General features: G+C 39.3%; 1 protein-coding gene across 3 annotated transcripts in view; it reads left to right on the top strand.

The window, feature by feature from the left end:
- LOC140464913 (CUB and sushi domain-containing protein 1-like) overlaps positions 1-25,476 on the top strand; it is a 2,358,623-nt gene that overhangs the window by 1,804,117 nt on the left and 529,030 nt on the right. For all 3 annotated transcript variants that reach the window (XM_072560545.1, XM_072560536.1, XM_072560527.1), the window contains exon 13: positions 23,553-23,735. In XM_072560545.1, the coding sequence (XP_072416646.1) occupies positions 23,553-23,735 (183 nt within the window). The remainder of the gene's footprint in view (positions 1-23,552; positions 23,736-25,476) is intronic.

Here is a 25,476-nt window from a genome sequence, read left to right as displayed (position 1 = left end):
GAACTTGGCTATCAGCAATATGCAACAATGTAGATTGGCCAAGTAGAGACTGATAGCCAGGTTTGGAACCCATGAAGATGGCTCAACCGGGACCTTTGGTTCATGTCACACTAGTGACCCCACTGCACTATGCATTCTCACACACACACACACTTACATACTCTTATACTCACGCAGAACCTCTCTCGTACGCACATGCTCTCTCAGCCAGCCACACACACACATCCCACACTCACGCACAAACAAACATCCTCTTACAGGCTTATACTCCGTCATAGCTATGCACACACTCTACCAAGCACGCGCGCACACACACACTCTCTCACGCGTACTCACATGCACACACTCATTCTCTTTCTCCTCTCTCTCTCTCACATGCGCACACACGTCAGACCGTAGGGTGAATTTGCATTTGCAGAATTGTATTTGCAGATACAATCTATTTTTTTCTCAAAAAACTCACAACCTGCAGGTAGTCAATCCAGATAACATTTTATAAATTCTTACTTTGGAAATAGAACCAGCCTGACTCAAGATTGGAATACAGACAGACTCTAACCTCACACCTGTAATACATTTTCTGAGCTGAGATGTCACCTTTCTTCATAAAACCTTAAGTTATTCTTGAGAATGTGACTTAAAGTAGTTCTGGATTTACATATTAATGAACCAAAACCTGCAACCCATTCTAAAAGATGAAAGACTTAACCACAATCTAGGTTTATTCAAAATATCGTTTTAATTGCGTGACACTGTGATCTTTCGCTATAAATTCTGTATCATGTGATCCTGCCCCACTAGTTACCTGCTGAAGGAGCAGTGATCTCAAAGCTAGTGCTTCCAAATAAACCTGTAAAGTGGTGTTGTGTGATTTTTTAAACTCTATCCAACTTTAAATCTGCTGCCAGACTTTCTGGAGAAGGCAGTTAAAAAATCACTTAGGACAAGCTTTGCAAAAGTAATTGTCCATTTATTTTGTCATTTGCTTCGACTACTGTCAACCATTGATCCATCATTGCCTCAACCAGAGGCACACTGGTGAAATTTGACTCCTTGGTGTCCGTTTCCTGGCAGTATCTATGACATAGGAACCCATTTCTGGTGCTAACTGTATTTTGGAGGAGACATTAACAGGTAGAACAATTCTGTATGTCGGTAAAGTTGGCAGACCACGACATCAAGCAGCATTAACACCCCCTCCTCCATAGTGGCAGTCCTATCTATTGGGAATACCAACTGCTTTCAGATTAGTTACAGATTTCTTTCTGTTGTTGCTTGCATTGATTGTTGAAGTATTGGTTTTCTCCAGTTTAATTTTACCTAACTTTCCAAGGAGTCGTGTATTATGTGCTGATCAACTTTTTCTCAGCCATTTTCTCCCAGATATGGGCACTGTAGTTTTACATTTTTCTTGAATTAACTGTTGTGGTAATACAGTGCAGGTTAAGATACATGATGAGGGAAAAGAGCTGCAGTAGAAAGTCTCATCTTCTCACAGTATTCAGGGAACAATTCTCCTACCTGAAACTGAGTGAGGAACAGAGTGTTAAGCATCCAGGCTTCACACAGGAGGCCTCCACTAAAATATAGCACTTGCTGCAGATTAGCAACAACATTATTAGGTCTGTGAATGTGATTAAATATAACGCAAAACTCAAGCACACAATTGCTGTACTTCATTGGTTATCATCTCGAAGGTGCACTGAAACCAAACAGATTCCACTCCTAGCTGCTGAGCAGCTAAAAAAGCATCTTACTTTTGGTTATTTTTGCAGAAGTTATGATGCCTTTGTCTGCAGCTGTCCACTGTGCCCTATGCATTTAAATTGTGACAATGAACCCAGAGGATGACTTATAATTAACTTGGGCCTTCTGTGGAAAACATGATTCACAGTTGTACTGACAACCCACAAACACGTGTGCAGCATATCTCACAAACTACGTTGCCATGTCTGTATGATAGAGCAAACCCTTAGGCTGATTAAACTATGATCCTATCACTTGAGTTGTCCTGGAGGAGCCCTTCAGTACTTGGCAGAAACTTGTCATGATTCATGGGGGTCTGATGCATGTTCTACAATTTCTGCTTCATGTGGCCATAGCTCATGTCATCAGCTGTATGGGCTGCATCTGAATGCAACCCCAACCGTCCCTAACCCTAACTTCCCTCTGTCACTTACCACCACAGTATCCATGATTTGGAGATGCCAATGTTGGACTATGGTGTATGTGAGAAACAAAGCTCACTCACTTCAATAATTTCAGTCCGAGACAAGATCTGAATCAGTAGTGTCATTTATTTCACACTTGCAAGTGGGTGTGATGTCCAGTGTCTATAAGGCAGAGGACATACACAATATTTATATAATTTGGTTTCTTTTGTTTTACATTGCTCCTCCCCTGTTTGCATCCTCCACTTCCCCAAGACTGGCCACATTACTCCTGTTTATCTCTTGCCTTATCCGGCCTGGTCTGTGACAAAATGCTTATTTCTGGCCTCACAAGGCCGTTTGACCTCATCCCACTGTAGGTCATTGTTAGGCATATTCTTTCTCCACCTGTGCCTTTCCCGAGGCCGTTCTGATCCCTATGACCCTTTTAATTGGGGTTTGTTCCTCTGTCTCTGTAAAAGTAGGAAACAGATGTTTATACCTACTGTTTGTACAGGCGTATCTAGCTTAACTTCATCCCCTCACAACATCTTATCTATTTGCCCGTAATGCCTACCATTGTTTTGTAGTCACGTTTCATTCTGGCATACAATTTTAGCTAATACAAAAACAATTATATATTTCCTCCACATCGTTTCCATTCTTGTCGACTCAGCTCTTGGCCAAAACAATTACACAATGGTGTGAGTTCATTCATCTTGTATCAGAAATTATAATTGCAGAAGTAACATTAATTTACCTATATCCCACAGTGTACAAAGTTAAAAATCACACAATACCAGACTTAACAAACAATCAAGGTACTTTTCAATGTATAATTTCAGTTACATCACACTGTAAATGTTTGCTATAAATTCTGTGTCTTACAATTGTATACTTCACAACCACCTGAAGAAGCAGTGCTCAGAAAGCTAGTGCTTCCAATTAAACCTGTAACCTGGTGTTGTGTGATTTTTAACTTTGTACACCACAGTATCCATCTGACACTTACATAACGAATAAAAAAGAACCTAAAATAATCGTTCCAAACCACATTCATCAACTGAATTGCAAAATAGTATGTGCAATTATCAAACGATCTCTCAATTACACAGCCTTAACATCATCTTCTACATGTGTCCTAATGCTGCCCTTACGTAGTGGAGACTTGGTTTGAACTCTTGATGACCTCTCACCAAACTGGCAAGTAACCACTCAGCAGCATGCTTGTTGGCTGCACCTTGCAATCATTTAAATTATCAGGCAGCGGGAAGTTTGTTTGCTGCCTGCATCTAAAGCAACAACCACTGGAGTAGTCTTGCAGCAGGATTACCACAATCCTTTTTTGAGACCATGTTAAAATTTTCTGACCAGTAGAATTTCCTTTGGGGCTTCCCCTTTACTTTTTCAAAATAAAACGAAAACATGAATGTGTCAGAAACGAAGCTCACTCACTTCAATAATTTCAGTCGGAGACAAGATCTGAAGCAGTAATTTTGCTTATTACACTCTTGCAAAAGGGGTGTAGTGTCCACTATTTACAAGGTAGTCACACACAGAGTTTCACGAGTACACAACATTTATGTAATTCGTTTCTCTTCTCTCCTCGCATTGCTACTCCCCAGTTTACATCTGTCACTACTCTAAACCCGGCTGTTTATCTCTGAACTCATCCAGCCTTGTCCATGACAAAATGTTTATCTCTGGCCTCACAAGGCCGTTTGACCACCTCCCTCTGTGGTCTTATTGTTATATATCCTTCTTCACTGCCGTGGTTCCCAAAGCAATATTTTTCCTTTTATTCTTTATTTACACTGAGCCTTATGACCTCTTGATTGTGATTATTTTTTGCTGAAGTGGGAAACAGATGCTTGTAACTGTTTGTACAGGCATATCTAGCTTAACCCCCCTCCCTCCCCTCAGAGCACCTTATCTATTTGTCTGTAACATCTACCATTGTTTGCAAGCACATTTCATTCTTGCATGCACATCTTAGCTAATACAAAAACAATTATATATTTCCTTCACATAGTTTTCATTCTTGTTAACTCAGCTCTTGGCTGAAACAATTATACACTGGTGTGAGTTCATTTACTTTGCATAAGTAATTATGGTTGCAGAAGTAACGCTGCTTTACCTATATCCCACAAATGTAAGCAACAAAAGGCTGACAGATTGGTCAGGCCACAAAGTACCCATGCAGAGATGTAAACAGCTACATTTGTTTAGAGGACTCTTACCTATCAAGGTTTACCTTGGCTGGCAAGTTACATCAATCAGAGACACTGAACTAGCAGACAATGGCAGTGAAAGTCATGATGCTCTTCACTTTTATATTCCAAGGGATACTGCAAACTTCAGTCACCATGTTATGACGAATGCATTGAGCAAGTTCCAAATGCATCAGAGCAGGTAAGAAATCTTTGGCAATTTCCCCACAGACTAAGAGGGCATTGGATAATTATTCCAATCCCGAGGGCATTGGCTGATTATTTGGATAGAAATAGTGTGCACAATCATGGAGGGAAAAAAAAGAGCAGGAGATTGGAACTAGGTCATGCTGTTCATTTGAAGAAGTGATGCAGGGACAATGGACTGAATGGCTTCCTTTTGTGCTGTATCACTTTTGTGATTCTAGGAAACAGCATAAGAGGACTCAGCAGTTGTAACGTGTCCAGACCTTTACTGGTCTAGATATGATAGATTGTATTTAGTGTCCCAGTATATCTGCTTGAACATTATGAGCATCAACATCAACATAAAAAGATACTAAAATCGAAGATGTCAGAACTAGCACAGAGCAGTTCAGCAGCATATGCACAGGCATCGGGTGTGGACCTTTTAGGCTGCACCCTCCTCTCTCAAGTGCAGCTTGTTGATAGTAATCAACACTGCTTTTATCTTGCAGCAGTCAGGATGCTTTTTATCCACAAACACCACAATGTACTCAGATTTCAAATTCCTTAATACTTCACCTATAAGTGGAGAAGCAAATAAAATATGGAATTAACAATAATAGCCTACTCAGCAGAAGTTAACTCTTGCAATAGAAGGAACATCAAGCTAGTGGCTGCTGCTGTTCATACAATGTTCACCAGGGCAAAGAAGAAGGAAGCAAAATAGTCAATAAGACACCACAACTCTACTTTCCCCATCACAAGCACATTCTATGGCTTTATATGACTTCCTTTATACTTAGAGGTATGAAAAATTGGAGATATATTTACTCAAGCTTTATCTAATGTCTCATAGTTTACTTTCCTGTCCTGGAGTAAAATGTACTTAACTGATATAAGATTCCAGTAACATGGCCACCTCGAGGGACACACTTTAGGAAGGGGATGAAGGCTTTGGATGGAGTGCAAAAGATATTAACTGGGATAGCTTCAGGGGAAAGATCGAGACACTTGGAAAAAATAGGTTGTAACAAATGTGGTCTGATTGGGCTTTGAACCCGTCTCATTTCCCATGTACACCATATGTGATTCACTCCTTAAAAGGTATGAAAAATGTAAATATAAAGGTGCTGCACTTCTACAGAAAAGTAATTTGAACTAAATTGGTAGTGTCAACTTGGCCATTGGTTCTGTTTGTCCCTTTGTTTGAAGATGTCTACACTGTATTATAAGTTTTGACAGTGGATCTTTCTGTGGGTGAAGAGGATGATTCTCGAACCACAAATCTTTGGGCGCATAGAGCAGGACATCACATGAGGTAGTGGGATTCAGAATGCAGGATTTGTTTTCTTTGTTTATTCTCTGCCACTGCACTGATTCATCATTTAGATCGTGCGAAACAACGTATGATATGACTTGATGGTCAAATTGTTACCAGCTTGAACAATTGGTAGCAAGATCCTCCCAGTCTCTAATATCAAATCTGTTGCCCCTCAAGGAAAGCTTCAAAGTGTAAAACATTTGAAGCATTTTCTTTGTTGTCTCCTGAAATTTTTGCCATTTGAGTAAACAAAACTGAACAGGCAAAATGATTTATAAACATATAGACAAAATTGATTTTTCAGGAGTTCTGCATGATTGCTTGTGGAGTTAGCTTCGTGATGGTCATTAGTGTTTCTTCAATGCCCTCCCATTGAATCCAGAGTGTCTGAAGGTGCACTGTAGTTGGAATCTCTCAAGCACCCTTACATGTTGCTGGTATGCTCTCCAAGTCTCACTGCAATGCAGAAGTGCGCTTCCCCTGTAAAATAGGATGTTTGTTGAATTACCAAGGCCGTTATTGTCAAACAGTTGCTGTTGTAGTTTGCAGAAGTCTGCCACTCAAAACTGGATTTCAGCAATTGTTTGCAAACAAAGTCCAGACTGAAAATACTGCATCTCACAACCAAGTTTCACATGGAGGAACCATTCAAACTTATAAAGTGTCAGAAGGTAAAATGAACAACAGTTGAGAACTCCTTGGTGGACAGTAAACTAAATGGTGATGACAGTCTGTGAAGTGTTTCGCTTGCACAGCCAAGCGAAATATTCTAAAAATTGATGTTCAGAACTACCACAAATGGTTCAGTTTAATGTGACATGTGCTTATTCATTACACATTTAGGATTTATTTTTGATTTGACTTTTTATCGTTTTTCTCATTGTTGCCTTTAAAGAGGGAGAATTTGACTCCATAGATGGTGGGTCCTAATGACACTTGTTTGTTCTCAGATGTCAGTCATGTTATTGACAATGACACTCCCTTCACATTATCAGATACAAGGGTTGTTGATTTCCTTGCAGAAGAGATTAATGTTAACTGATATTTAACATTATGGGAGCAAGGAGCACTTCATGGAGGCATATCCATCCTCTGATGTATTGTCTCCCCTCCATAAGTCGTCACCTGAATGCCATGTGTCATGCTATGACTATGTGCAATCCTCAGGTGTACCGAGTCCCTTCCTCTACCTATACATATATGTCAACATACATGTGCAACTGTTTTCTGTCTGTCAGGCTGATACCACATGACTGGACACATGAATGCTAATGTGAAAAAATGCCCCTTCTAAGGCTCATGAGATTACCATCCTTCTGTGTGCAGTGGAGCTGATAGAAACATTGTGCTGCAGCTTTCCAGCTCTCGGCCTGGGCAGTTTCAAACAATCCACAGGTTGACATCACTGGCAACCAAGTGGGCATGTGGCAGATGAAATGTTTGATCTTACATGAGACAAGTAGACTAAAGTGGATATGGCCCAATGGTTCCTTCCCCTTCCCTATCCTCTGAAAATCATTTAATACACTGTGTTTCTCTTTGTACTGTTGGGTGATGACACGGTGGGGAATGCATTGCGTATTCTTCACCCAGTCATCTCCTAGAATGCCAAGTGGAGTCCTATGTAAGAAATCACATGCAATGTCCATATTTAAATCATCTTCCACCTGAAGCGGGCAACTGCCACAGATACCCAATAGTAGTCCTTTGCAGGATGACATTGAGTGGTGGGTGTGAGCACAAATCAATACATTTCTCTCCCCTCACCCATTCCAATTCATAATCCTTTCAATTTATAGAGGGGTATTTACTAAAGGAGCTAATGAATGTTTCCTGAGAGAAACATTCTTGAGAAATCAGGCAGGTGTGACTAGCTGAAAGGCATGGTCACTAGGAAGATCTTTGCCCATGGAAGCCACCCATTCCCATAAGATTACTACATCCTTTCAGAGTAAGTTAGATAGCAATAGTCAGTCTCTAGAAGCAGACCAGCCAGTCAACAAGCCCAGACCTACCAATAACATAAAGGGGGAGAAAATACTTCTGGTGGGTTATGTTGATGACATTCAAATTTTAAAAGTTGATTCTGTTTTGTTAAAGCATGAAATTTTTTAGTTATCTTGAGCTCTTGCTGTTCTAATGTTCCTTTTTAATTTGTATTGTCATTGGGTGATTTTCTTATTAGAAAACATAGGGGATTTACTCCAAAAGATTCCAATTCTGCAGATCTTGCTTCTTTTCTTTCACTCTGCCAAAAACAACAGCTTGTCTGTCTATTTCCCAGTCTGAATTAATTTTCCCCATGTTTGTTAATTTCTCGATGTTGTTCTCATAATTTCATAAGAAACGGGAGCAAAATTAGGCCATTTGGCCCAATGAGTCTGCTCCACCATTCAATCGTGGCTGATATGATCCTCACCCCATTTTCCTGCATTCTCCACATATCCTTTCAACCCATTACCGATTAAAACCTGTCTAACTCCTCCTTAAATTTACTCACTGCCCCAACATCCACTGACTTTGGGGTAATGAATTCCACAGATTCACAACCCTATGGGAGAAGTACTTTCTCCTCAACTCTGTTTTAAATTTGTTACCTCTTAATTTAAAACAATGACCTCTCATCCTAGAATGCCCCACATTTAGAAACAACCACGCCACGTCTATTTTATCTTTACCTTTTATCATCTTGAATACCTCAATTTGATCTCCCCTCATTCTCCTAAATTCCAGAGAGAATAGTTATAAACTGTTCGATCTCTCTTCATACGACAAGCCTCTCATCTGTGGGATCAATTTAGTGAACCTCCTCTGAACTGCCTCCAGTGCCACTACGTCTTTTTCTTCTTCAGCATGTGAGCGTTTTCATCAAGGTATAAAGTGGGAGGTGAAAGTAGTTTGGTGCTTCCCAGAAGTCTACAAGTGGCGGCATGGAGAAGGTGATGAATGGCTTGCCACCTTTGGATAAAATATTAATTTCAGTTTGTCTGTCTGTCACCTAAGCCATGTTGAAAAATAAACATTATGGTCACGTGATACCTATGATTATTTTAAGTTGGCGTTTTTTTCCCTGTTTTTAAGACCATTCAAGACCAAAAATATTTCAGGCATTAATGTAGATGATGGAGTTTGAAAATCAGTAGTTTATATTTTACATAATCATGACAGTTGTAACTCTAATAATCATGAAAATTCCAGCTGAAGTAAACATCGGGTGTGTTAATTATTTGTGACTCTGCTATCGAGCATCACTAACAGTGAGCATTGACAATTTTTAAATCATATCTTTTTAGCAACTCTTAAGTTTTGAATGCAACTCTGAGGCATACTGATGGAGGCCATGATGCGAACAGCAATAATTATCCCTATTAAATGCATTGCTGCATTCATAATTCTGTAAAATTTAATTATTCCAGTTAATTTGCTGCAAATGTTGTTATTCTTCAAAACTAACTTCTTGCAACTATTTTGGTGTTGATTTTCCATCGTCTGCAGTTATCATGGTAAAGGTTTTCATGTATTGCAAATTTTAAGTTGTATATCTGAATAATTAATTGTTAGTCCTAATCCTATCAGAAGAAAAGATTATTATAACACTGCTTGGTTTAGTGTTGAATTTCAAAGTCCAGCAAGGTGCTGTTGTATGCAATCAATCTCTTTTGGATGCAGCATTCATGTAAGCAGCAAAGGGATATTTCTACCTCTGCGCTGTGCACTGGAAAAAAATAACTTAATGTTCCTACTGTGGATCAATAATGGGTGGAAAATATACATGCCTCAACTTAGGCAAGTATCGGGCAATGATACCCTTTCCTCTTTTGTGATAGAATTTTGAATTGATTTGAATCAAATTGAATTGAATTGAATCAAATCAAATCGAATCGAATCGAATTAGCTTTCTTGTCACATGTCCTCAAATGAGTCAAGAGAAGAGTTTTCAAGTCACCATTTACGGCACCATTTTAGGTACAAAGGTACTGATTCTTCAGTCCTGGGCATACTTATGAAAAATTGCAAGTTAAAGAATACTTGATTACTCATCAGATTTATTCAGTCAGTATCTGTGCTGTATATACCAGTGCAGTCTGGTTCAATCCCTTCAACAATTCCCAGTTCAGATGCAAAAGTAGCAATTGTGCTAACATTTGACACATTGTCTTCAGGGTATGGAACAAAAAAAATTGTCTGAGTTCCTGCTTCTTATATTCAAGTGACTTTGAGAAAAAGTGTGGATGTGTCCTAGTGACACTTTAGGTCTACCTACAGCACATACACTGCAACGGTTCAAGAAAGCAGCTCGTCACCATTTTCTCAAGGGCAATTAGGATGGGCAAAAGATTGTGGCCTGGCCAGCAATGCCAATGTCCCATGAGTAAATTAAACACAGTATGTGAGCATTGTATCCTTACAATCCATTGTCTCACCACCAGTTGTTTCGAAGATGAGCACATGAGGAATGCCCATTTCAGCAATGTATCAAAGATATCCGGTTCATTTGTATATCAGTCAGACATCCACACTAATGAAGTGACAATAGACCAAAATATTGACAACACAAGTAAAATTTCAGAAGGTTGATAATGTTCTTAGAATTGTAACCCAAAATGAATCATGTTACAAATGTTTTCCAAAGGTTCTTTGTAACAGTCTGTCTGTTGGAGTTCTAGAAGGTGGTGAGCTGCCGCCTTGACTTACCATAGTTGATGCAGTGAAAGCATTCTAACAGCATTGTGGATGTACCTTCATTTCATAGACTGCAAGAATTGGCTTCTTTTGCAAGCAGGTTGGAGTACAGGAATACTGTATAGAAATATTGCGATAATTCTAAAGTGCTTTAGTGCGATAGCACCTTGAATTCTGTATGCAATTTTCATCTTGATATTTAGGGAAGGATTTGCTTGCATTGGAGACAGAACAGCAAAGGTTCACTATATATGTAATTGGAGGGAGTGGGTCCTCCTATGAGGAAACAATGAATAAATCAAGCCTATATTCTCTGGAGTTTCAAAAGAAGTGGCAATTGCTTTGAGACCTGAAGGGATTTGAAAGTGCAAAGACTGAGAAATTGTTTTCACTGGCTGGAGAATTTGGAGCAAGGAAGTTTTGTCTCTAGGCAATTAAATGGGACAGAGTTGAGGAGACATTTTTTTGAATGGTTGCGAATCTTTCAAATTCACTTCCCCGGAGGGTTGTTCTTTGTTGTGCATGTTTAAGGGCTGGGATAGCCTGACATTTAGGTTTTTCAGGAAATCAAAAGGTAAGGGGAGCAGGTAGGAAACTGAAGTCAGAACTGGAGATCAACCTTGCTTGTCTTGAAGAATGGGACTGACTTGATGATTCAAAAGACTTACTCCTGCTTGTATTTCCTGTGTGCTGGTTATTAAAGCAGACACTTCAATATTTTTTCTATGACAGTGAAGGAGGATGATAAATGGTGGCCTTGCTATCACTGTCCTGAGAACTGAAAGTAATCCCTGAACTGTGTTGGGATGTTTTCATATATTTATTGGGAAGTAACCATTCCCAGTTAAAATGCTCAAGGACGTAAATGAAGTACCATTGAAATTGAATTGGGCATTGAGAACCAAATATACAGGGACCTAATGCTTTTTGAACTTACTTAGCTGCGATAATATCACAGAAGGAGTAAAACAACAAAGATCAAGGCATGATGTTTTATGCTTATTTCATCATAAAACTATCCAGTATAGTTATTTTCTAATGTCTAAATTTAAGTACAGGAGGAATTGAAAAGCAATTTTATAGAATAGAATTGAAATTTAGGCTATTGAGTTGCAAAAATGTTTAATTTCAAAATAAGAATGTGTCAGGCATGGGTACGTGTGCATTGCAGGATATTAGAGGGGACAATAAAAGAAAACAAAACAACATAGATGCAGCTAAACAAACTTCAAATCAAGTGAGTAAATCCAATTTTTAAACCTTTTCATTCATATATCTTTCCCCATGGTCTTGGATTGGGGAAGAAGGTGTCACCTGTCATTTGATGATCTGATCTCTGAATGTAATTTCAGATAGTTTCCTTGACCCAGGAAAACAGGCTAATATGGCTAACAGCATGATATGGTGGAGATGAAAATACTTTGAAACAATAGCTGATAGTACAGGAGGGTAATTGTCCTTTAGCTCATCAGTAAACGTTTTAACGTTTTTTTCCAAATTCTATGATCGTACAATCATTATTCTGCAGTCATGTATAATATTTTTAAAAGTCCCTATTTTTCCAATTGTAGTGATTTCTTGAGAGATGTGGATGTAGAACTGTAATAGTGTCATTCAATGCAGTGGTTCCTGTTACTCTTTGATCTGATGAGACTGGAAGTAGGGATGTTTGATTTGAAGAGACATATGTTGAACCAATGTTTTCCTTCCCAGGGCTGATTAAGAAGAGAAATTAGGCTGCATGCTTTTCCTTGACTTTCACATAGCTTCAGAAATGATTGATTGAACATAACTGAGGTATTACAGGATTAGAGATTCTTTTATTGGGCTCATTTCCTTGTGAATTGAAGAGGTTTAACACACTGTATTTTTATATTTTATATTTGTATCCACCAGACAGAGAGGACTGTGGATAATGATTGTGACCAATTTATTGAATATAAGTATGGTGCTAACCTTTTCGAAAAGAAATGGTCAATGTGAATTAATAGCTAAAATCCAATGGGGAGATCCAAAGATGACCCAAAAATCTAACACTAAGCTTAGAAAAGGCTTGACTCCCCTTATTTTGATAGATTATGTATAACCTTTCCAATAGTGAGAAGAGTTTTGGGTTCCATCAACTTTTAAACAATCACCCCAATTTTTGAACATATGTGTCCAAAGAGTTCTGTAATTGAACACTGATAGCCAAATATTTTTTCTACTTGTTTCATTCAAGTTGTAGACATTCATTCACAAAAATCTTCAACAAATGTCATTGAGCAACAAGAAAACATGTAAAACTCGGGTTCTGTTTAACTACCCTAACCAAATCTTGGTTCATATTCCAGGATACTTTATTTTTTGCTTGACACACCTACTCAAATGTGCAGGAAAGGAATTTAGTTCACCAATAATCATCTCTCCAAGATCTCATTCTAGCACTTTCTTCAAACTCAGGATCACCTCTGGAGTGCTCGAATATTGATTTGGCTTCTCCTATTCCTCAACTATGAGCTGTCCCTTTGATATATGATTCACCGCCATTGGAACACATTCAAATACTGCTGATTCCTCTCATTCTGCAACTGTGGTCTCAACATTAAAGACACTTCTGTCAATCTGCTGAACTAACATCAATTTGTGAGAATGCCAGAGCCTATCCACAGTAAACAATGGGTATCTTATGTTTAATAGACCAATGATGTGGAGGTGCCATTGTTGGACTGGGGTGAACAAAATGAGAAGTCACATGACACCAGTCTATAGTCCAGCAGGTCTATTTGAAACCACAAGCTTTCGGAGCGCTGCTTCTTCATCAGATGAAGTCCCTTTTAGAGACTGACAAGGGCTTCATTATAAATTCATAGTTCAGCACAAACACCATTTTCAACATTTTCTGAACCCGATCCTTGCTCAGAGCCAATTCCTCTCTGCAGAAGAACCAGTTTTATGTTTTAATTAACCAGTTCACACCTTTGGAGCAAGTGAGGCTTGAACTCCCACTGTGCCGACAAGACACCTGAGAGTGCAGTTTTTGCATTCAAAGTTTCAATGAGTATCATTTGCTCTCAGTCAACTCTGCAGCTTTACACTAACACAAAAACAAAATACTGTAAATGTAAGTGCTGTAAATCTGAAATAAACTCAGAAACAAAGTTGGAAATGCAGGCCAGGTAGCATCAGGGGACAGTGCAAATGTAGCTCCTATTTTAAAAAAGGGGGGACCAAAGCAAGTCTGTTATGGAAGAAGTTATGGTAGGACATTTAGATAATTTCAAGGTCATTAGGCAAAGGGAACCTGCTTTTGTGAAGGGGAATCACATTTAGCTAATGTATTAAAGTCTTTTGAGGAAGCAACGTGCTATGGATGAAGGGGAACCAACGGATACATTGCATTTAGATTTCCAGATGGTATTTAATAAAGTGCCACATCAAAGGTTGTTGTGGAAAATAAAAGTTCAAAGTTTAAGAGTTTCAGATTGGCATGGATAGAAGATTGGCTGGCTAACAGGAAACAGGGAATAGGCATAAAATGATATTTTTCAAGTTGGCAAAGTGTTAACTCTTGGAGTGCCACAATGATTAGTTCTAGGACCTGAACCATCTGAAATATACAATAATAGTGGTTGATGTGATGAAAGATACAGTTACCAAATTTGCTGATGATACAAGAAACATAGGAAAGTAAGTTTTGAAGCAGCATTTAGGAGGTCAAAAAGATATTGAGTGAACAACAAACTGGCAAGTGGAGTATCATGTGAGAAAATATGAAATTATCCATTTTAGCAAGAAGAGTAAAAAGGAAGCTTATTTTCGAAATGGTAAGAGATTGCCGTGCTTTCAGATGCAGAAGGATATGTATGAATCACTAACCTGTGTGGGTACAGCCAGTAAACAAAAGGCTTCATAGAGAGTTATCCTTCCTTCTGAGGGGATTTGAATGCAAACGTATGGAGGATAATCACTGATAAGACTGTCTGGTGTTCAGTCACCTTAGTTGAGGAAGGATGTAATTGTGTAGGAAACAGTTCAGGTGCTTCCTAGACCAATATCTGCAATGAGTGGGTTGTGATATGAGGAAAGGTTGTACAGGCTAAGCTTGCAAATGCTGGAATTTAGAAGACTGAAAAGCAATTTGATTGAATCCTTTAAGAGCCTGAAGAGTGTTAACCTGCTGGATGTGGGGAGGATCATTGTTTGGAATATAAATGCTGTCTTGCCAAACCTACCTTGCCCCTTCAAGCATCACACTGAGTTCTTAAGTAGAGTCATACCAGTCTCCAAATGTTCACTTTGTTTCTCACTCCACAGATGGTGCCAGACTTTTGAGTTTCTTCTGCTTCCTGTGTGTGTGTGTGTGTGTGTGTTGTAGATTTCCTGCGCTTGTGTTTTTTTTTAAAAAAAGAGGGAGATGATCATTGCATCTCAAAGCTGTTGATTGTCCCTTTCTACCACCTGGAATCCCATTTATTCCCACAGTTTTGTTTGATTATAATTAAGCATAGTGGTCGGCTTCATCTCGTTCTGGCTTCAGATCCCTCTGGGAGAAATAGGTCATGCATGTCTCCTGCACCATATGCTGGTCACTGACTAGGCTCTGAAAGTTTTCAAACTTTTGCTGTAAGATGATATTCTGAATATTTTGATGGTGCCTGCTCCTGGTAGGAAAGTTAATATACAGACCTCAAGGCTTTGTCAAAACATCTTATATCTCCCATATCTGCACACAATTGTATCCATTCAGTGAGCACTATCTACCAATTGTGTTGAATGGCTCAGAGGGTGATTTGCAGAGTGCTGCAGGTCTCACATTATGCAGCTTTTGAAGTCTGCTCATCACTACATTCAAGTAATCTGTCGTGGCAAGAGTTTTCTTTTCTCAAAATTCATGGATTTCCATGTCATTTTCAGTACATCAGTCTTGGTTTCTTCAGGTTGAAAATCTGGCCATTTCTCTAGTTATGCTTTGTACTTTAGTTGTCCTCACCGCTTTGATGAGTCAACACCAATGCCCGGAATTGGATTGTTGCAGAAATGGTTAATATAAGTCAGAAGATAGAAAAGCTTCAGCCTGTATTGATTTGTGTTCAGAAGAATGCAAAGTGACCTTAGTGAAACACAAAAGACCTTGAGGAGATTTAACAGGGTGGAGACCGAGAGGAGGGGCTGAATTTTCACTCATGGATTTGGAGTGCAGAGTCAGTGCATTTCCTGACTCCACAAACTTGGGCAATCAAAACTGATTGAGAAGTTGGGATTTTTATTCAGGAGTGATGAAGTTCCCTGGTATTGGATCAGATGACATAGGAACAAGTGCAGAGACCAGCTGGACAGAAGCCTTGCCATGGTGAATTGGCTCTGTATTGCAATTTTAAAGAAATTAAAATGCAAAGTATCACTCTACACTCACCCTTGCTAAGCCTTCAACACACCACACACTCCATGCCAGCACATTCCACCTCATGCCAACAGCCCCATGGACACTCAGACTGTCCAATCCAGCCAATGTCCCCTAGACCCATCATCTGATCCCTTCATCACCTCCAAGGCAACTTCGCCACATATCCTCCCTTGGCTTTTTATAGCCCTAATGCCAACTTATTGGCCAATATTTTGGGGCAGTACAGTGGCATAGTGGTTAGCACTGCTGCCTCATAGCACTAGGGACCTGGGTGTAATTCCCACATTGGGTGACTGTGTGGAGCTTGCACATTCTCCTCATGTCGGTGTGGATTTCCTTTGGGTGCTCTCCTTTTCTCCCACAATCCAAAGATGTGCAAGTCAGGGAAATTGGCCATGCTAAATTGCCCATAGTGTTAGGTGTGATAGTCAGGGGTAAATATAGAGTAGGGGAATGGGTCTGAGTAGATTACTCTTCAGATGGTCAGTGTGGACTTGTTGGGCTGAAAGGCCTGTTTCCATACTCTAGGGAGTCTAATCTAATACATGTCAATCCATGCCCCCCACACACCACTCTTTGTCCTTACTGAGCCCTATTTTATCATGTAGTTCCAAAAACTCTGCAATCTCATTCTTAATAATTGATTCTAAAATCTTACTAACAACTGAGGTCAGGCTAACTGGCTTATAATTTCCGATCTTCTGCCTCCCTCCTTTCTTAAACTGGCGTGTTGCGCTAACATTTTCCAGTCTTCTGGGACCAACCCCCTTCATGCCCCTAATCATATTATACACCTTTTTCAGGTTCCCCCTCAACCTTCAAGAAATGAAAATCCTGAGTTTGTCCAGTCTTTTCTCATAGCTGAAATGTTCCACCCCAGACTATGTTCTGGTGAATCTTATTTGCACCCCCTCCAGTACAATCACGTCTTTTCCGTCGTATGGTGATCAGATCTACCCACAAGTCAAAGCTCTGTACAGCTCCAACATGACCTCCCTGGTCTTGTAATCTGCACCATGACAGATAAAGGAAGCATCCTGGATGCCTTATCGACCCTATTAATCTGTCCTGCCACCTTCAGGGATCTGTGGACAAGCACCCAAAGATCTGTTTCCCTCAGCTTCATTGAGTATGCACTGATCTTGTTCCCTCTTCCCAAATGAAACACCTCATATTTGTCAGGGTTCTATTACATCTGTCACTGATCTGTCCGTCTGACCAATCTGTTTATTTCCTCCTGAAAATAGGGTTAAGTCAGCATGGCATTGCTGACTCAGGGAGGTCATGCCTGAAAAATCTTTTGGAATTCTGTGAGGAGGTAACAAGTAAAAGAAAACCATTGGATGATATCTGTTGGGATTTCCAAAAGGCTTTTGACAAGGTGCTGTACAGGAAGCTGTGAAATAAGAAGAGAGCTCATGGTGTTAGGGGCAAGGCTAACTGGCAGAAGCAAAAAGTGGGGATAAAGGGATCCCCAGCCGGTGACGAGTGAAATTCAGCAGAGATCTGTGTTAGGAACACAACTATTCATGTCATACGTTAACAACCTGGATGAAGGAACCGACAGTAATGTTGCTAAATTTATGGGTGACACAGGATAGGTGTGGAGTCATTTACTGTCGAGGAAGCAGGGAAGCTGCAGTAGAACTTAATCAGGCCATGAGAGTGGACAAGAAGTGGCAGATGGAATACACTTTGGGAACGTGTGAGATTATCCACTTTGATAGGAAGAATAGAGGTGTACTCTATTTTATAAATGGGGAAAGGCTTCAGAAATCTGAAGCACAAAGGGACAGAGGATCCAAATTCAGGATTCTCTAGGTTCAGTTTGCAGTTAGAAAAACAAATGCAAAGTTAGCACTCATTTGGAGGGGACTAGAATACAAGAGCAAGGGTGTATTACTGGTGCTGTATAAGGCTCTGGTCAGACCACATTTGGAATATTGTAAACAGTTTTAGCCCCATATCTAAGGACATACTGGCGTGGAGGGAGTCCAGAGGAGATTTTTACCAGGAATGAAAAGCAGGTCATATGATGAGGGATTGAGGACTATGGGTGTAATTGATGGAGTTTAGAAGGATGAGGTGGTGGGTAGGAGTATGGGGAGTTCTCAGTGAAACTTACAGAACCCTGAGAGACCTGGATAGAATGGTTGTGGAGAAGATACTTTTCCAAGTAGCAGGAGAGATTAGGACCCAAGACCACAGATTCAAAGTGAAGAGATGATCCTTTAAAACGGAGGTAAGGAGGAATTTCTTCAGCCAGAGAATAATGATTCTGTGGAATTCATTGCCACATTAGGCTGTAGAGGCAACTGTTTGAGCATGTTTCAGACAGAGGTGGATAAGTTCTTGATTAAGGAGATCAAAAAGGTTACAGGGAGAATGCAAGGCAATGGTTCAGAGATGCTGGTGTTGGACTGAGGTGTACAAAGTTAAAAATCACACAACACCAGGTTATAGTCTAACAGGTTTAATTGAAAGCACACTAGCTTTCGGAGCGTTGCTCCTTCATCAGGTGATGAAGGAACGATGCTCTGAAAGCTAGTGTGCTTCCAATTAAACCTGTTGGAATATAACCTGGTGTTGTGTGATTTTTAATGCAGGGTAACAGGGTTGAGAAAAATATTAACTATGATTAAGTGGAGGAGTAGTCTCGATGGACTAATGCCTTCATTCTGCACCTGTATCTGATGGTGTTATGGTAAACTAAAACCAAACAGCTAATCTTTGTGTCAACTGCAAAGACACATATTATCCCTCCCACATTCTCAGCTACATCATTTATGGCTATCACAAACGATAAGAGACATAGCTATGATCTTGCCACTACATACTGGGGCCAGTCATGCGAACAGCCTTCTACTACTAGCCTTTATCTCCTGTCATTAAGTCAATTTTGGATTCAAATTACCAAGTTATCCAGGATTGCATGAACCTTTTTCTTCTTTATCAGTTTCCAACATGAAATTTAAAGTCATCATAGTCTTATCAGACCATAGGCTGCTCTCTTAACAGAGACAGAGACAACTGGTGGTGGTTTAGCCTGAGGGTTACTGTATTTCAGGTGAGGGGAAAAGTTGAGAAGAAGATTCTTTCATGGTAACCTCATCTGTACAGGAATTGAACCCATGCTTTTCACACCACTGTGTATTACAAACTAGATGTCCAGCCAACAGAGCTAACCAATATATTTGTAGCTAGCCATGGTTTTCTGGGCTTGATGCTCATACATTTCATCCTAAAATAAATATGTTGGGCCAGTACTTCTTTCTTTACTATTTCCTCTCCCACCACACCCATCCAAAGTATCTTTTTGCATGCCTCCCACATTCCTGCTGTTGATTTACCCTCAAACAGCTGTTTTCAGTCTGACTGGGAACCTTACTAATAAAAGCTTTATTGATGGCAAGTGATTTACTTTTTTTTGACTTCCTGTAATACCATTAGCCCTCATAACAAGCATTTTATTTAAGTGGATAATCTCCCAGAACAACCATTAAAATTCAATAACAGTTCAGTTTCTGCAAACACTTGAATCCATGAATAAAACTGGAATAGTAGGTACCTGACTGTGAAAACGGAAGGTTGTTCAAACAGTCTTGCAGTAGAAATCCAGTCAGTCGAGTATCAACACTCAGAGAACTCTGTTGGCAGTTCCAATGAACTAGACAACTAATTAGCTTATACACTTATATACGGTCTTCCATTGTCACTTTAAACAATTTCAAAGGCACTCAACTTTCCAAAGGATAGGTTGCTTCTCTAAACATCCACGTCTGTTCCTACCAGGTCTCTGATCAGCACATAACCTTTGAAACACCTGGGAGACCAAAATTAGATTTGAGCAGAGGCAGCTACTGATTTATTCGGGCTACTGTCCGCAGAAGTGTGCACATGTGAGATTCTGCATTCCCACCCTGTAAAGACGGTGGGTCCCTTGTTCAAGGATGGGTGTTCTGGGTTTGCCTGTTATTTTCGAGCAACAGAGATGGTCAAAATTAACATCCAGGTCAATACTGCCCCTAATGGACGAGTCTAAAACTAGGGAATACCCATTTATAAATTCGAGGCCTGCTGCTTAAGAGGGAGAAGACAAGAATATTTTTCTTCTCTCAGAAGTTTGTGAATCTTTCAAATTAGAGGCTGTGTCATTGAAAACATTTGTCTATGAGACAGAGATTTTTGACTGAGAAGGGTTTTGGTCTGGATGGGGACTGTATGGGAGGGGGAGTCCTCCGACTGACAGGATCTTAGAAAGCACAATTTCCTTATTTGCCCATTTTCCAATTGAGTGATGGTTTGATCTGAAAGGTAAACTTATCTTGAGCTAGCTTGGATACAGTCAGTCAATGTTGGACATAACTGCTGTGCAGATTGAATAGATAGCAAAATCCTATTTCCCTTGATATAAAGGTTCGATACACAGGAGGCATCGATTTAGGTAAAGAGCTAGAAAATTTGAGATGGTGATGGATGAGCAGAGATTCAAGGCAAAGTCACCCAGAGGAACATAAGGATCTGAAGTTCACAGCCTTAAGGCAGAAACCCTCTGGATATTTTTGTAAAAGTATTTGGTCATGCACTTAATGCTCTTACCAGCGAGGAAGGAACTAACAACCCCAAAAAATGTTACTGAAATGTATGGCTTTCTGCTGTCAGCACTGTCATGATGAACCAAATAACCTATTTGCAGATATCTTCCAGTCACCATTGTTATTGATACATCTCTGGAGCAGATGAGACTTGTATTTGGACTTCCTGTCTCAGAGGTAGGGACACTATCACTGCACCAGAAGAACCTCTCGTGACGTCTTTGTACGCTGTACATCTCTGATTCTGCAGTGCGAAGCACAACCTTTGGATGAGATACTGACTGTCAGCTATTATGCAACTAACTCTACTCTTGTCATTTTGATTAAGCCGTTAACTTAAATTCTCATCCGCAACTCAGTATAAGGAGCTGGCAGCAAAAGATGCCTCTTCTAACTCCTTTGCAAATTTTAAAATTCCACCCAGTGCTTTAGTGAATGGAGGAAAGGTATAAGACACGAGGGCTTTGAGCTGGATTTAAAACATGCTGATTGCTCCACTTGAAAATAGTCACAGCTTCTAATAGAAAACATATGATCTCACTGTTTTCAGTAAGTGGGTGGAGTGATTGGGACCAGGTGGACCTTATAACTATGAAGTTCCTGATTGGTCCAGGTTAACAACCACAATCAAGAATGTCAGTTAGTGAATGAGGTCCACCTGGTCCCAATTACTACCGAGTATTTACAAATTTCATTCAAATTCTTTTCCTTTTTCAAGTTTTTGTTTTGCAAAGCCCAAGAACTATAAATAAATTAATATTTCTATAAACAGGTAAATTGTATCCAAAGGCAGGCCCTGGTGTATACAATGCACAGATAAAATTATGGCATTTTTAATAAAATTGTTATCTATAGTGAATGGTACCAATTACATCTTTGAAGGAATTACAGAAGTCACAATTTGATTAGAATGAGTGCTTTAAGCAAAGCCAAACACAATTAAGGCAATATTGTTTTGAATACTTATGTTTCAAATGTATGATTATTAAATAATCTTTAATAACCTAGCCACCCACAAATTGACTCAAAGCAGCTTTTCATATATCAAGCAATTATTATTTGGCACCAGAGTTCAATAAGCTTTAATGACATACCAATATACCTGCCAACCTCACAGTGGTTTTATTGGAGTTTCTAGATTTATTGCTGTATATCTTTCCCCTTCAGTTCCTGAGTTGTCTTCATCTTAATGTGCAACGGTTTGAGCAGAACAGCATGCAAGGGTGAGATTTCCCTTAGCCTTGAAAATAAAATCGGAAATTCACTTTATACAAATATGCTTAATATTTTGCCACAATTAGCAGGCAGAGAGAAGATATTTTTACTTCTGGTGTGAGTAGTTCGGTTTTTGAATGGGTATTCAGAAATTGCAATCAAGTTTCAAATTTTTTTTTGTTTTAAAAAAAAGTCTCATTTATTTGGATCTTTTTCAGGGATGATCAAGTTGGGGATAATTGAATGTTTTGTGCATTTTTTAGCAGGAGTAAAGAAAACATTAAGGGGGCTGATTCTGATTATTCAGTTGAAGTTGCTCTTACAAGGTTTAAGAGTGAGAGAATTAGTCCTCCAGGATATCATCTAAGCAAATGTAGCTTCCCACTAGGAATGCAGCTTTGTGGAATAAAGATACACAGAACAACAATCCTACCTTTATGTTGCATTCCTGTCCTGTCCGGAGTCAGTTTTTAACTGACAAAACCCTGAGTGGATGACCATGCCTTACTCTAAGTATTTCTGAGCTCAGGATTTCAGCCATACTGATATCACTTTCATTCTGTCACCAGTAATAGGAAATCCTCAGCAACTAGCATCAGTCATGCTATCAAGCAAATTAAGCAGCCGATCACATTGAAGAATTCTCGCAGATTGCGAGCCATTAAGTAACAAGCAAGTTTTGTCTTTCACTTTTTATGATTTTACAGGAAGTTAATTAAAAATTTTGGACATTAAGTTGGACTAAGGTAGAAGCTAAAAAGAAAAGCTGCAGAAGTATTTTTAAACAACTAATGAAGACACTTAATATTCAACAAATATAAATTTAGATTCTCAGGCTGCAGGGTTTGTTCAGAAGTAATTATGATTAAATGCACTTTCTGAAAAGCCTGGTTGATCCTATTTTAACAAGGTGGAATTTTTTGATATTTTTGTGCAAGTGTATTCAAATAATCAAGGGAAATTCAAATAAAATCAGGACTTGTTAATCACTTTTCACCATAGAGCACTTTGTGCACATAAATGTAACAGTGCAAATCCAACTGGCAAAGGCTGTCATTTTCCAAGATTAATGACACCAATCATGCTTTAGTACCATAATGACCCTTACACGTTTTTGCTTGTGGGTCCTATAGTTATTGCACAGCTTCCAATTCTGATTTTTTCATTGAAATCTCAATTTTCCTTCTTAATAGATCCAACTACCTGTTCCACTTGTTCTGGTCCTAATGCAATTCATACAAATGAAAGAAAACAAGCATTAAATTAGTCAGAAAGAAAATCAAATATGTACAATAGTATGGCTATGCATAATAAGTCAATAATTATGACATGTGGGTTAATTAGAGCAGTGAGCAATGATTGTGTGGCAGATGCCTGGAGGAGTCAAGCTTGGAACTGAATCAGTTCTCATGGTGAGTACTTTCCATGATGCTGGCAAACAGCTCATGAAAAACTTAGCCTCTGAAAGGCAGCTTCCTAATTTGGAGGTAGAGGATTGAGCTAGATGAGGACATTCCTGAAGGCCGATGACAGTCGATGAAGAGAGAGAATGAGAAAGGAGGAGCGGGCAATATGTGAGCAGAATGTTATCGTTCCATCAAAACTTAAGTCTGTTCAGATGCAAAATTCCCAGTGGTGGCCTAATTTTAAACAGGCAACTGCAATTTAATATTACTCCTTTCTTTCAAGACGTTGAAAGATACACTGCATTTTTTCAGCATTTTCTGCATTCATGAGCTGATATTTCACTTTGGAATATTCTGTATACCAGCCTTGACTCATTGATCCCTTTCTCTTTTCTCTCAGAAATCGAAAAGGGAAGCTGTGGTGACCCCGGTGTTCCTGCTTATGGTAAAAGAAGTGGAGACAGTTTTTTACACGGCGACATGTTGACATTTGAATGCCAATCAGCCTTTGAATTAGTTGGAGAGCGGACCATTTCATGCCAACAAAATAATCAGTGGTCCGGTAACAAACCGAGCTGCGTCTGTAAGAATCCTTAAGTTGAAATCTTTTTGATGACTTGACTTTTTACTTCAATGCTTTTTGAACCTTTCAAACATGGCTTCTCTGAGAATATTTCATTTGCTGCTTTTTGATTTATCAAATACACTGGAAGCATCTTATGATAGATACTTGTTTTCTGGGGCAATATTAAAGTGGAAGAATTTTTTTATGGATCCAAAATATTCTTGTGCTTAAATGGAATGGCTCCAAAATAAACATGTGAGATCCATCATATCAGGCTACCTTTTCTCCACAGCTGGTTAGTTGGCACGATCAGAGATGGCTACTTCATATATTCACTTTTTTTGGAAGTTTAAGTATCAATTTGGTTTAGGTGTTTCCCAAACCTGGAAAATGATGACTAGATCCACTGACATACTGAGTGACAGACAGGCAGCTTAGTCTTCATTGTCAATTGTGAATAGCTTTTGCAGGAGATGTGTGAGGCAAGTTTTTTTACATGGGGCGGTAGGAAGCTGAAACACTCTGACAGGGTGATGGTACAAGCAGATATTATAGCATTGCTTTTGGAGGCATTGAGGCAGGCACATGAACAGACAAAGAGTATAATGACATGGGCCATTGGTAGGTAGCTGTGGTTAGTTTAGAATGGCATCATGGTTGGCACAGACATGGTGGGCTGAAGGACCTGTTCCTGTGCTGTGATGTTCTTTGTTCCTTGCATACCGGTAACTAAAAAACAATCATCTCTGTGTTTTAGCAGACCAGAAATCAAAGCATTTGGATGCTCTTGATAGGAGGTTTTGGGACTAAATTGATATTTCAGGTTCATAAGCCAATGCAAAACTACCTTCAAACTTCGCCATTTTTGGATTCAAAATGTATTCAACTATCAAAGTAAATTCTATAGATTTATTCAGCTGAACTTTTTGAGGAAAGTTCGCAAAAATATAATTCAAATAAAATGAGAGTTTTTTTGTAATAATGAGATGGTGAAATTAGTCAAGGATATTCCTGCTTAATCCGTATTTGAAAAGGCATAGTAAATACTGTCAGTCAATGATGATGTAATTACTTTGTTTTATGTATTACCTTTCACTATTATGGTGAACAGTTTGTGATGACTTACTGGGATAAGGTTAAATTTAATTCCTTCTATTCCCCAGAAACACACTCATCTGCCTCCACCAAAGTAGGTATAGGTTTATGGTAAAGAACATCAAAACATGATTGAAATTTATAGATAAGACAGACACATCTGTGCTACCTTGCTGTAAGAGGAATTCAAAGTTAATCTCCGCTTCTAATGTCTCCCCATAGTCCTGTACCATTCACCACTTCAAATATCCTGATTTCCCTTTTTGCAGTGGTCTCTTCTTCAATTTGTCCTGCGGCATTCTGTAACAGCTCTACACATAGAAATCTCTTCCTCTTTCCTCGCTGACAAATAATCACTGATTCTTCGGTCTTTCTATCTTCACTCATCCAAAACTGTTCATCATTTTAAAGGCAACCTGGATGTCAATTGGAGATTGCCTCCTTCTGATGGAGTGGCATTTTCCTTTTTGCTCCACATAAGCAGCATCTCCACATTGACGAATGTTCACTACTTTATCACTACTGTGATAAAGTTCATTGATTGTTTGTAAAAATTGAGTTTGAACACCAAAGAGTTGTCATCAACTGCCATACATGCTGCAGGAGGCGGCTCAGTGATTAGCACAGCTCCTCACAGCCCCAGAGGCCCAGGTTCAATTCCAAC

The sequence above is a fragment of the Chiloscyllium punctatum genome, chromosome 3 (assembly GCF_047496795.1).
Source record: "Chiloscyllium punctatum isolate Juve2018m chromosome 3, sChiPun1.3, whole genome shotgun sequence".
Classification (NCBI taxonomy): Eukaryota; Metazoa; Chordata; class Chondrichthyes; order Orectolobiformes; family Hemiscylliidae; genus Chiloscyllium; species Chiloscyllium punctatum.
This window is presented reverse-complemented; position numbering and strand designations above follow the sequence as displayed.